The 13851-nt window shown below is 44.1% G+C and overlaps 2 protein-coding genes across 5 annotated transcripts in view; both read right to left on the reverse strand.

Moving 5' to 3' along the window:
• Positions 1–8507, reverse strand: part of LOC100676086 (zinc finger protein 343-like) — a 182315-nt gene extending 173808 nt beyond the window's left edge. For 3 of the 4 annotated variants that reach the window (XM_064276250.1, XM_064276249.1, XM_023538745.2), the window contains exon 1: positions 8401–8506. The gene's annotated coding sequence lies outside the window, so the exon portion shown is untranslated. Of the gene's footprint in view, positions 1–8400 lie in introns of all 4 variants that reach the window. The other variant, XM_064276245.1, reaches the window with a different exon arrangement.
• Positions 763–12570, reverse strand: LOC100676650 (zinc finger protein 343-like). The gene is made up of 4 exons (XM_023538754.2): positions 12465–12570; positions 12226–12281; positions 8401–8527; positions 763–3188 (listed from the first exon to the last, which is right to left on the reverse strand). The coding sequence occupies exons 1-4, from the start codon at positions 12505–12507 to the stop codon at positions 1525–1527; spliced, it is 1890 nt and encodes a 629-aa protein (XP_023394522.1). The 5' UTR covers positions 12508–12570; the 3' UTR covers positions 763–1524.
• Between the last annotated feature and the right edge of the window lie 1281 nt (positions 12571–13851).

Here is a 13851-nt window from a genome sequence, read left to right on the forward strand (position 1 = left end):
GCAAACTCCAACTGGGCAAACAAATTTGCTGCAGCCTAGGCAAGTCCTTTCCTGTGGATAGTTATTTCCCCAGGATGCTGGTTAAGAGCCAGGATATGCAGACTTGTCAAAAAACTGGACAATCTGGGCTCCCAATGAGGAGCACTAGACAGGCATGGCTAAAAGGCCAGGTCCTTGGAGTGAGAAACAGTGGAGGCTGAATGGTTAGGTTGTCTTAGAGCAGTTATTACAATAATGTGGGAGTGTCACTAGCAGGGCTGGGTCCTAGGATTGGAGAGCTGAGAGGACACTGCTAAAGGTCCTTACACCTGGTATCAGAAATCTGTTTAGGGGTCTTTAGACCTATCATTGCTGACCTGACATATGGAATAGCCAAGAGGCCCAAGGCAACAAGACTGAAAAACAGTTTGGGCATAGTTAAAAGACCTGACCCTGGAACCTGGAAGGCCCTAGAAAGGTGACTTCAAGGTGAGGGACAATAGATGGTTAAAAGGACCTTGGAGCTAGGACAGGAACTGAGCATTAGAGACCAGCAATACTCTGATGGGTGGAGAAGATTCAGCAGATCAGAACAGAGACCAGAAAGAAGGAAAACCAGGCAAGGGAGCTTTCATAGAAGTCAACAGAAGAAGGCAGTAACAGAAAAAATGATCATTTAGGAGAAGAGGCAATTAAGTCCCTGGGGATATAGGACATTCCGTCCCTTTGCCTGGCATCTGTCTCCAAAACCTAGATCACTGCTCTCCCCATGCAAAGAATCAGATTCTTCGATAAATATATTTAGGACTTATTTTTTCTTACGGGTTGAATTCATTCAAGAAACTTGAAGTGCGTATTTGATTTCCATGTACCATTCAGGCAGGTGAGTAACAGAGCCTGAGCTACGGTTTACTAAAGAAAAATTTTATTACAAAGAGAAAGACAACAAAGCATCAGAAAGAAATGGTATATGAAAATAAAACAAGTCAGCCATTCTTAGATTACTTAATTAAATAAAACATTCTAATTTTCTATTCTATTTGGTTGCAGGATGCGGAAAATTAGTCTATTTTGTTACTACTAACACCGCCACCTCGTACAGGTGGTCCGGAAGCTTCTCCAGAAACTCCCTCTGAGGTGGCTGAAGTTGTGGTTTGTCGTGGTAACATTTTGTCCTTTTAAGTCAGTTGTGGAAGGACAGGAGAACGAAGTCCCACCCAGACCCTGCCACACAGCTCTCCCTGCGTATCTTCTGGTAAAAGACAAGCACCTCACATTCTCCCTGCCCACATGCTTCTCCCCCCAAAAAAGAAAAGGGCTTTCTCTGATCGATAATGAAGTGCGCCTTTTCCCCAATTCTTGCCCCTTCTCCCTGCACACACAGAGCTTCTGGGTCCTCGGATGTGTGAGCAGTGATTTACAGTTAAAGCACTGGCCACACTAACTGTAAACATAAGACATCTCGTCTGAGTGTGTCTTACGATGCCTGGTGAGGCCTGGCTCCTGGCTAAAGCCTCGGCTACACTCACTGCACACATATGGCTTCTACCCTGAGTGTGTCCTCTGGTGGAGAAGGAAGCTTGACTCCCGGTTAAAGCCTCGCCCACACTCCTTGCACAGATATGGCTTCTCCCCCGAGTGTGTCCCCTGGTGGGTAAGGAGGATTGACTTCTGGCTAAAGCCTCTTCCACACTCCAGGCACACATAAGGTTTCTCACCAGAATGTGTCCTCAAGTGTGTGATGAGATTTGACTTGTGGCTAAAGCCTCGCCCACACTCCTTGCACACATATGGCTTCTCCCCTGAGTGTGTCCTCTGGTGATTAAGGAGGACTGATTTCTGGGTAAAGCCTCGCCCACACTCATTGCAAACATAAGGCTTCTCTCCTGAGTGTGTCCTCTGGTGTATGAGGAGGCTTGATTTCTGGGTAAAGCCTTTGCCACACTCACTGCAAATATAAGGCTTCTTATCTGTGTGCTTCCATTGATGTCCAATGAGGCCTGACTTCTGGCTAAAGCCCCGCCCACACTCCAGGCACACATAAGGTTTCTCCCCTGAGTGCGTCCTCTGGTGTGTGATGAGATTTGACTTATGGCTAAAGCCTCGCCCACACTCCTTGCACTCATGTGGCTTCTCCCCTGAGTGTGTCCTCTGGTGCATAAGGAGGACTGACTTCTGGGTAAAGCCTCGCCCACACTCCTTGCACACATGTGGCTTCTCCCCTGTGTGTATCCTCTGGTGTAAAGGGAGGCTTGACTCCCAGTTAAAGCCTTGTCCACAGTCCTTGCACACATGTGGCTTCTTCCCTGAGTGTGTCTTCTGGTGTATAAGGAGATCTGACTTTCGTCTAAAGCCTCGCTTACACTCCTTGCACACATGTGGTTTCTCCCCTGAGTGTGTCCTCTGGTGCAGAAAAAGGCCTGACTTCCGGCTAAAGCCTCGCCCACACTCCAAGCACAAGTAATGTTTCTCACGCGAGTGTGTTCTCTGGTGTCTAATTAGAGTTGACTGGTGGTTAAAACCTCGACAACACTCCTTGCACACATATTGCTTCTCCCCTGAGTGTGTCCTCTCATGTAATAGAAGGCCCGATTCCCGATTAAAGCTTTGCCTGCACACCTTGCACACATGAGGCCTCTCCCGTGTGTGTGTCCTCTGGTGCATGAGGAGGACTGATTTCCGGGTAAACCCTCGCCCACACTCTCTACACACATAGGGCTTCTCCTGTGAGAGGGACCTCTGGTGTGTGAAGTCTGACTTCAGGCCACAGTCTGGTTCATCCTCTCTACAGATGACTGCTCCTAATCTTGACATTTCTAATTCCTTCAACCCTTTGCCTCTTTCCACAGACTCTACCCCTTGGCCTGAGCTGGGCTCTATCCCTACCTCTGTGTTGCCTTCTCCAGGGCTTGCTGACTCTCTTTGGGGTGGGCTGGAGAACACCCTTGAAGTCTCTCCCTCCCCTGTCCTCCCACTCAGGGGTCTGGAGACTTCTCTGTCGTGACCTTCTGTGTTTTCCCTCCAGCAGCTGAGATCAGAATCCTGCTGCTCTGGCTGCTTCTGATGCCCTGGGCTGGAATGCCCTGGATGGAAGTGATGTTGTGCACAGAAGCCTGGAAAGATCCGAAGCATGTGCTGGCTGAGGAATTGCTGACAGGAGACAGCCAGAAGGCAGGAGGAGCAGGGGTAGAGTTCTGGCTCTGGTTCTGCTGAAAAGAGAAAGGTTTCCGTCAGAGTGGCCGTAACTGTTCTTCTCTTATGACAGACAGCATCTCATTGCTGGAGTCCCTGGGTGGCACCATTAAGTACTTGACTACTAGCAAAAGGTTTGCAGTTCAGAAGACAGGTCTGGCGATCTGATTCTGAATAGTCACAGCCTTGAAAACCTTATGGAACAGTCCTACTCTGCGTACATGGGGTCATCATCCACTGGAATTGATTTGACGCAACTAACAATTTATTGCCACACTTTTAATTGACGATACATACAACACAATTTGTTTCTCACCAATAATTCATTTATATTCCATTTTTACAAATTACACTTTGTATTATAATCCAGAAGGGCCCCTGGTGGTGCACTGATCAAAGGGCTTGGCTGCTAACCAAAACGTTGGCGGTTTGAACCCACTTACTGATCTGTGAGAGAAAGATATGACAGTCTCCTTCTGTAAAAATTATAGCCTTGGAAACTATGGGGCAGTTCTACTCTGTCCTACAGGGTCACTATGATTCAGAATTGACTCGATGGCAGTGGGTCTGGGTACTGCAATCCAGATAACCCACACCAAAAACCTCTTCAACATGTCAGCCTGACTAAGAATGTCTCAAGTAAGTATCAGACGTAATTAACACTTTTGTTATACAAAAACAAACAAAAAAACTCATTGCCATTGAGTCAATTCTAACTCATAGTGACCCTCTAAGACAGAGTAGAATTGCCCCGTTGAGTTTCCAAGGAGCGGCCGACATTTTGGTTAGCAGCCTAATTGCTGAACCACTGAGCCACCAGGGCTCCCATTTGTGTTACAGTCAGCTTTTTTCTTCTACTAAAACCCTCTAAGCCATAGACACATTTGATATACACTGCGCATAACACTTTGCTAGTAGTTCGAAATATTTCTACAACCTGTGCAGAAATCTCCTTCATGATCTTTTACTATAAAAAGGGACAGACAGACATAAAAATGTGACTCATCTGGTGGGTTTCCAAATGTAGAAGATAGTATATGCGTGAAAATGGCATAGCAGTAGCGTCTGAACCTGTCCAACTACAGAAGGGACAATGACTAGAATCAGCCCAGAGCTGATTCCCATGAGGTGGTCAGACATACTTCCACCTTCCAACATTTTTACCAATTCTGACTCTAGCCGTCCTCCCCATAGCACTCTCTTCTTCTCTTACGGCTTAGATAATCCTTTGTAATGGCCACACAGAACTCACAGACCATACTTACAGTTAAGTGATTTATTAAAGAACTGGCTACAACTTGGGAGCAAGATCAGCAGGCTACAACTCAGATCAGGGTCAGGATCAGGAAGCCAGCAGACAGTCCCCCTTCTTCAGTGCAGGACAGCTCTCTCAGCAACTCTCGACAGTGCAGGCTTCCTCCTGGCCCCCTCAGGACAGGCTCGTTTTTGCACTGCCGTCTGTTGCCACCGACTCTGCCACCAGGGCCCTACCAGGCCATTCTCTGTCTTTAGTGTTACAGACCTTGACCCGTGTTATAGCTCTTTTAGGAGGTTCCTTGCCTCCTCTCTCTCTCTCTGCTGTTTTTCTTTTTTCTTTCTGCTTCTTTCTGCTGCTTCTCTTCCTGCTTCCTTCTACCTGAAAAAAATCTCTGTGGGGTTGGCTGCTAACATACACAAACTCCTCCGTTTTTCCAAAGAACCAAGGCAAAAGGCCACATAAAGGAACACATTTCACTACGATATGCAATAGTGGTTATAGAAATTATGAATTAAATAAATCTAAATTACAGATTGCACAATCGTAATTAATACTTACTCAGCTTTTTTATTTGTTAACCCTCTAAGTGATCTTTGTTATAGTTTTTGACTATCTGTTTGCACTTTGCTTGCTTGGGCTGGGACTGCTGGACTGCCAAATTAATAATAACACTGTACTGGGACTGAGCCGCTCAAACGTGCTCAGATCCGGGGGCCTGGCAGCCTTGTCATGGCTGAGTCTCTCAGCAGGCTCTGGGTGCTCTCTCAGAGTGCTCTCTGAGTTTATTTACTCAGGTTCTCTGGGTGATCTAACTCTGGTTTGTTTCTACTTCTGGCCAGTAATCTCCTGTGAGACCATGTGGTGACTCCAGAGTTTGTAAGCTGAACTCTCAGTCTTGGCCTTTTGACCACCTGTGATTTGTCGCTGCTTTCCCTCGGGCTTACCTACAAGCGCACCAGGTCATTCAGACTACAGCCTGTTACACCCTACGTCTCTGAGGATTGGAGTGGGAGAAAGAATCTCTTTTGTGTCTATTCTGTATTAAACACGGGAACTGCAAGCTCACTACAGTTAACACCCTTGTTAAAGGAACCCCTTAAACTCACTATAATTCTACACCCTTATAAGTACAAGTGTCGTTTCACTAAAGCTCTGGGGAACTTTGATATCACGCTCTTTTACCCCTTAATATTTCTAAGGAACAATTATATTTATTTATATTAACCACACTACAATTATTACAATCAGGACGTTTAATGGCACAATGTCCTTGTCAGGTGCCGTCGAGTCGATTTCAACTCATAGCGACCCCAGGTGGCGGACCTGAACTGTCCTACAGGGTTTCCCTGGCTGTAACCTTTATGGGAGCAGCTGACCAGGTCTTTTGTCCCACAGAGCTGTTGGGTGGGTTTGAAATTCCAACCTTTTTGTTGGCAGCCGAACGTTTAACTGGTGCACCCTCAGGGCTCTTAATGGCACACTATCGTTACATTTATATAGAACTTACTCAAATTTAACTGGTGTGCTATAGTGTCACTATGAGTCGGAATCGACTCAATGGCACTGGATTTGGGGTTTTTTTTTGTTTGGTGTTTGTGTGCATTGTATGTGTTTATATGTATGTGTCTGTCTGTGTGTTTGTGTGTGATTTCCAAATATTTTTAAAAAACTTCTGACACCTCCAATTCCAATCCAAATCCAGATTCTTCCTAGCCTTCCCCATTCCATATTTGTATCTTCCTTCTCCAATAGTGAGAAACCTGGCTCCCAATATCAATATATTTATTCATTCACTTAATTTTAAAATTCAAAGAAAATGGTTTCAGAATAGCTGACCCATATGGATACAAAAGACAAATACACAAAATATAGTTCAAGATTTATGCACAGGGTTTTTTTTTTTTTTTGTCTTGTTTTGTTGTCAATAGACGAGAAGCTGTCCAACTTTTTGTGTAAAGGATCAAATAGTAAATATTGTAAGCTTTGCAGACTACACGGTCTGTTCCAACTACTCAACTCTGCCGTAACAGAATGAAAGTAGCCACAAACAATACATGAACGAGTGGCTGTGTTCTGAACATTTTTTTTACAAAAATAGGTGGCAGGCCAGATTTGGCCTTTGGGCAGCAGTTTGCCAACCCTTGCTTTAGAATGAAGACATGGTCAAAGTTCTCTGTTCAAAAGTTAATTGGGTTCTTCTCCCCCTGTTCACTGTGGTCATGTTATTTACTTGAAATATAGTTAGATTTGTTTCTTTTTGTATTCTACTTTAGGGTTTTCCCCCCTTTCTTTGTTGACTTAGTTTCTTTGAGTACATCAAACACTAGTATGGTTCCAAAAGGGAAAAATTATTCAAAAAGGTAATCTCAGAGAAACAACCAAAAAATATGTATGTAAGGCAAACGCAAGTACAGATACGTGCAGGTACTGGTGTTATCTGTAGGTATATGCATGTACATGTTTGTGCATGCTGCATACATACTCATATATGCAATAAAGCACATGCGGGCACCGTTACGAGACTATCTAGACATATCCAAACGACTCACAGGATTGGTTTACTGGGTTAAAAGGCTTAAGACCATGGTCTCAGGACACAACTTAGTCAACTGGCATAGTATAGTTCATAAAGATGTTCTACACTCTAGTTTGGTGAGTAGCATCTAGGGTATGAAAAGTTTGCAGCCAGTCATCTAAGAAACACCTCTTGGTCTCTACTCCCCTGTAGCAAAAGAGAATGAAGGAAACCAAAGACTCAAAGAAGAAATCAGTCGACAGGACTAACAGACTAAACGAATCAGCCTATTCCAACCTGAGGCCAGAAGAACTAGATGGTGTCCGGCTACCACTGCCTACTGCTACTACAAGGACACAATAAAAGGTCCCAGATACAATGAGAGAAAGGAGAAAATTGTAAAACAAAATTCGAATTCACAAAACAAGGCCAGACCTACTGGATCAACAGAGACTAGAGGAACCCCCAAGGCTACTGCCCTAAGTTACCCTGTGAACTCAGCACTACAGCTACTTTAGTACTGGAAAAGTAGCTTTCAGCCCAATAACGTATGGACTTAAAAAAACACAATCTCACCCATGAGAAATGTGGTCCCTAAAACAATGAACTATGTGAGACGAAACGGTCAACATTTACCCAAAGTCAAAGAAGAGAAGGCAAGGAGAAGAAGGGAAGCTAGATCAAAGGAAACAGAACCAAAAGAATGGAAATGATGAGAATGCTGACACACTGTGAAAACTGTAGCCAATGTCAAGGAACAATGTGTATAAAAATTATTAAACGGGAACCTAATTTGTATATAAAGTTCACTGTTTTTTCTCTCTCTCCTTAAACTCAAAGGTAAGCCCAATGAGGGCAGGAATTTCCAACTATTACATTTACTAACGTGTCCTGAGTACCTAGAACGTTATCTGACACATAGTAAAAACAAAACAAAACCAGTTGCCATCAAGTTGATTCCAACTCACAGCCACTGCACGCCTATAGAGTAGAACTGTTACATGGGATTTAGTTTTTGTTTTCTTACTCATTTTATTTATTCCATAGCGTTTTATTGGTTGTAATCTTTACGGAAGGAGATGTCCAGGTGACCTTCTTTGGTGTTGCTGGATAGGTTCGAATCACCAACCTCTAGGCTAATGGTTGAACACAAACTTTTTAGCCCAAAGAAAACCTTTGAAACCTAAAAAAACCTCACTGCCACTGAGTTGATTCTGACTCACAGAGACCCTACGGGAAAGAGAAGGTCCCATAGGGTTTCCAAAGCTATAAATCTTTAAGGTAACAGAATACCGTATCTTTCACCCACAGAGCAGCTGGTGGGTTTGAAATACCAACCTTTCTGTTAGTAACCAAGTGCTTAACCACTGTACCACCAGGCATCCTTTGGCACATAATGGCTGCCCAATAAATATTTATTGAATTAATGAAGGAAAAGAATAGAACACATGCTCACCCAATGAGAGCAGATTGCTGTAAATGTCCAGCATCACGTCTTTGTATAAGTTCTTCTGCTCAGAGCTCAGTCTCTTCCATTCTGCCTCCGTGAAGACCACAGTGACATCCTCAAATGTAACAGGTTCCTACCATAAGCAATAAATCAATGCACAGCAAATCGCCATCAATTTTCCCAGTGAGAGGAGTTTAACTGGTGGCCCTCAAGAATCTGGATTTGAGGAAGTTCCTCTAGGTCTTTTCAGAGAACACAGTTCCCCATATCAAGTTCTCCTGGACACGACTATACACCTGGCTTTGGGATAAAACCTGTGGGAGCACAAGTCATGCACAAAACCCATCCTGGCCCTCACACACCTATGGCTTCACTGGAGAGATGCTGTGTGAATCAGTTTGAAAGCACTAAGCAGTATTCAGGGAAGTGACTGAGAATTCATAAATATAAAGACAGGAGAGTATGGGACGGGCTAGAAAAGAGCCAAAGGCATCATGGAGGTAGGGCTTGTGCTGGGCATGAAGGGACGGTGAAGATTTAAAGGAGAAGATGGAAGGAAACTTCAACTACAGAGAAAAGTAGGAGTGAACAGATGGGGTCTGGACAGAGCATTTCCGAAGAGTTCAGGAACTAAATGGGATCTGTAAAGTCACTGTCTTTGTGTCTGTATTTTAATGTCCTCTTCTAATAAAGTCCTTAACACTTCACTCATCAGGTAGAGTAGTATCTCATCTATGCAAAACAAGTGCCAAGAGAATGACAGTAATATTCCAGAAAAAGACATTTACAGATAACTTAATTTTTAAAAACAATGCACTTTAGCCCATCACCAGAGTCGATTCTGACTCATAGTGACCCTATAGGACACAGTGCAAGTGCCCTAAAGGGGTTCCAAAGCTGTAATCTTTACGGAAGCACACTGCTACATCTTCTTCCCATGGCTGGTGGGTTCGAACCACTGACCTTTCGATTAACAACTGAATGTTTAATTACTGCGGCACCAGGGCTCCTACAAGTACTTTACTGAGGTATAATTTACAATCCATTTGCTTGATAATTCACCCACTTTAAATACAGGAACTCCATACTTTGCATAGTTCCAGTATGCAAGGATTTCAGCTACCATGGTTTAAATAACCCTGGTCCTCCAACAAAATAATTCATTTCAGTTGCCATGGTACATTAACTGTAATTACATAAAGTACCAAATATAAATGCCACACAGGTGCACATCAAGATCAGTCAGGAATCACATCACTTCTTTCAAAGTCCCGCTAATCTCAGGGGAGGGAGGGGGGCTGATGAAATCTATCAGGGCTGCGTAATGAAGTCAACAGAAGATCCGGGCACAGACGCTCCATGGGCTTCCTGGCTGGTGAGAGACAGCAGTGCATGTGGGATGGCAGCATATCCCTTCCTGGGTCATGGAAGCTCCGCAGTGGGAATCCTCCCAGACCTTGTTCTATGCATCTCTTTATTTATATCACTTTTTGCTATAATAAAGCTATTATCATAAATACAGCATTTTTTGATAGTTCTGAGTCGTTCCAGCAAATTATCAAACCCAAAGAAATAGTGGCGGCCAACAGGTCAGAAATGAAGGAACTCAGGAGGAGACTCCCAAACTTGCAGCTGGTATCAAGAAGGGAGAACAGACACCCCAAATTTGCAGTCAGCAGTTCAGAAGTGAGGGTGTCATGTGGGCTCTCAAACCTGTGTCTAGAATCTGCCTATCTGGCAGTGTGAAGAAGAGTATCCTTTTAAGTTGTGAGACTGACCTAGCTCCAGGTGGCCAGGGTCAGAGAAAGAAGTGCCATGTGGGCAGCTGTTGTCAGAACTGAAGAGAGAAGGGAAAAGTGGATGTTTTGATATTTTACATTTGATATTTTCAGATTTATTGACACAATATCATATTCCTGTAAATAAGACTGGCCATTAAAGATGATGAAGCTACATGATGATATCTGAGATTCTATTTTTATTTTTCAATAATTTTTATTGTGCTTTAAGTGAAAGTTTACAAATCAAGTCAGTCTCTCCCACAAAAACCCATACACACCTTGCTACACACTTCCAATTACTCTCCCCCTAATGAGATTTTTTTTTTAATGAGACAGCCTGCTGTCTCCCTCTACTCTCTTTTCATGCCCATTCCACCAGCTTCTAACCCCCTCCACCCTCTCATCTCCCCTCCAGGCAAGAGATGCCAACATAGTCTCAAGTGTCCATCTGATCCAAGAAGCTCCTTCCTCACCAGCATCCCTCTCCAACCCATCGTCCAGTCCAATCCATGTCTGAACGGTTGGCTTCGGGAATGGTTCCTGTCCTGGGCCAAAAGAAGGTCTGGGGGCCATGACCAGCGGGGTCCTTCTAGTCTCAATCAGACCATTAAGTCTGCTCTTATGAGAATTGGGGGTCTGTATCCCACTGCTCTCCTGCTCCCTCAGGGGTTCTCTGTTGTGTTCCCTGTCAGGGCAGTCATTGGTTGTAGCTGGGCACCATCTAGTTTTTCTGGTCTCAGGATGATGTAGTCTCTGGTTCATGTGGCCCTTTCTGTCTCTTGGGCTCGTCATCGCCTTGTGTCCTTGGTGTTCTTCATTCTCCTTTGATCCAGGTGGGTTGAGACTAATTGATGCATCTTAGATGGCTGCTTGCTAACATTTAAGACCCCAGACGCCACTCTTCAAAGTGGGATGCAGAATGTTTTCTTAATAAGGTTTTATTATGCCAATTGACTTAGATGTCCCCTGAAACCATGGTCCCCAGACACCTGCCCCTGCTATGCTGGCCTTCGAAGCATTCAGTTTATTCAGGAAACTTCTTTGCTTTTCGTTTAGTCCAATTATGCTGACCTCCCCTGTATCGTGTGCTGTCTTTCCCTTCACCTAAAGTAGTTCTTATCTACTATCTAATTAGTGAATGCCCCTCTCCCACCCTGCCTCCCTCCCCCCTCTTGTAACCACAAAAGAATGTTTTCTTCTCAGTTTAAACTATTTCTCAAGTTCTTATAATAGTGGTCTTATACAATATTTGTCCTTTTGCAACTGACTAATTTCACTCGGCGTAATGCCTTCCAGGTTCCTCCATGTTATGAAATGTTTCACAGATTCCTCACTGTTCTTTATCGATGCATAATATTCCATTGTGTGACTATACCATAATTTATTTATCCATTTATCCACTGATGGGCACCTTGGTTGCTTCCATCTTTTTGCTATTGTAAACAGTGCTGCAATAAATATGGCTGTGCATGTATCTGTTTGTGTAAAGGCTCTTACTTTTCTAGGATATATTCCAAGGAGTGGGATTGCTGGATCGTATGGTAGTTCTATTTCTAGCTTTTTAAGGAAGCGCCAAATCGATTTCCAAAGTGGTTGCACCATTTTACATTCCCACCAGCAGTGTAGAAGTGTTCCAATGAGAATCTATTTTTATTATGCTAGTGGGTATTTCTGTTTTAAAATTCAATAATTAAAAAGTAAAAACATGCCCAGTATACAAGATGCTATCATTAGATAGTTACATGTATTGATTATGTAGTGAAATTTAATAGTACTTCCAAAAATTTTAATAACCTCATTGTTTCTCAAAAATATTCCTTAATTCTTAGAGGTTCCTGGATCTTAATATTAATCTTGGGCATATTTTCCAAAAATAAAAATAAAACGCAAAAATGGAGAAACCATTCTAAAATGTCTAACGGGGTACCTGACACGAAGGCATGAAACGCCTAAAAGTTCATCACCTTCTGCCTTGGAAAGACAGAGAATATATGTCTATTCTCTAGGAAATGAAGTACCATTTCAGAAAACTACAGTAATTTGAACTCACCAGTATTTTGGGCTTCCTCTTCTCTTGGGGCCAGTCAGTATCCTTAGAGAACAAACCTAAGGCAGAAAGAGAAGCTGTGACAAAGCAGACCTCCCAGAATGTTCCCAGAGTAGCTCTTCTGAGCCCTGGGATGGAAGGAAGTAGCCACTTCACTCAGCTGTGGCCACTGGAGCATTCTCTCACCTGAACCTGGAGCCTTGGTACCCCCTTCACCTCTCCAGACCCTACACAATGCTTACCTTTAGCCTCATGTTCTTGAGTCAATTTCTTCATGGTCTCCATACCTTCCCTGTTCTCTGAAGATAAAATCTTCTCCCAGTCCTGCTCTCCCCGGGCTGAAGGATCAGGCAATTTAATGGCCCCAGTGACTGCCTTGAAATTCTGCCACAGGGCCAGATGGAAGTTACTTCACCTTAAGATGGATTTCTGCTGCCTGCGGTGACTTCTTCAAACCTCAATTACGAAAGCCCTCTCATTTCCATGCATCCAGGACCTGTAGGTGGAGAAGTAAACTAATGCTGCTGGATCCTTCACTGTGTGCTAAACCCCTGTCCCCTCAGCAGGGATCCTGTCCTCTCTCACCCGTCTCACTCAACAATCACAAAATCTCAGTCTACTCGGCATCTCTGGATTTCCTACCTTTATTCATTTCTAGCCCACAAGCCCTCAAGTCTGTTCCCTGACACTCTCCCTTACCTGTCACAATTTACTGCACCCCTCTTGTCCCACACCTCAGATTCAAGCTCCATGTCCCAGATCAGTTTCTGCTACCTGAGTCAGAGAGAAGGGGAAACACAGGCTAAAGCCTGTGGAGGAGGAGCTTCTAAGATCTCCCTCCAGGTTCATCAGGGCAGCAGCAGTCAGCTTCCGACTCCCCAGCCAAGGTTCCAGCTGCGTTCAATTCCCTATGTCCCTGCACTCTGAGGAGTTTGGGGTCTGAACTGAGTCCCTTCAGGCCTCACAACGACTTCTGCATAAATAACACCTCACCTTCCATTTCTGTGAGTATACGCCACATGACCCTATCAGTCAAGTCCTCCACTCATGTGGTCCAGAGGCGGCAGATGGTGGTAGGAGCTATGCCACCTTAGAAGCTCCTCAGCATCCTGTTCAGGACCTTAGCCCACGTGCCTACATCCAACTGCAGCCTTGTTGCTGTTGTTGGCTGCTGTTCAGTCAATTCCCACTCGTGGTGACCTCACCTGTGCAAAGTAGAACTCCTTCATAAGGCTTTCAAGGCTGTGACCTTTAGGAAGCAGACTGCCAGGCCTATCTTCTGAGGTACCTCTGGGTGGGACTCCTTACCGCGGCCTTTAAGGCTAGCTGGGGATGCTCTCCTGACTCATCCCCCAACCCCTTTGGCAGAGCTGCTCACTCCCTCTTCTGTCCAATCTACACATCACCTTAATGAAACCATACTGCAATTTTTTAACTTAAATCACTGTATTTACTAGAATGTGAGCTTCTTGTAAGAAATGCACTGGTCATTTGCTAATCTTACTGATTAGGATAAAATAGGCTTCTGTGGGCAGATTTTATCATTTTCCCCTTCTTGATAAAAGGATTATGCTCCCCTGACCCTGACCTCAGTCTTGACCTTGTGAATTGCATGTGAGTGAAAGTGAC

This window comes from Loxodonta africana, chromosome 24 (genome assembly GCF_030014295.1).
Source record: "Loxodonta africana isolate mLoxAfr1 chromosome 24, mLoxAfr1.hap2, whole genome shotgun sequence".
Classification (NCBI taxonomy): Eukaryota; Metazoa; Chordata; class Mammalia; order Proboscidea; family Elephantidae; genus Loxodonta; species Loxodonta africana.

What these genes read in the sequence shown, in the direction of transcription:
- LOC100676650 (XM_023538754.2), bottom strand. Translation starts at nt 12,507, where the DNA reads ATGGAGACCATGAAGAAATTGACTCAAGAACATGAGGCTAAAG. An exon ending in TCAAGAACATGAGGCTAAAG is followed by an intron (nt 12,282 to 12,464) that starts GTAAGCATTGTG and finishes TTTCTGCCTTAG; the next exon opens with GTTTGTTCTCTAAGGATACT. An exon ending in CAGCAATCTGCTCTCATTGG is followed by an intron (nt 3,189 to 8,400) that starts GTGAGCATGTGT and finishes TTCTCTTTTCAG; the next exon opens with CAGAACCAGAGCCAGAACTC.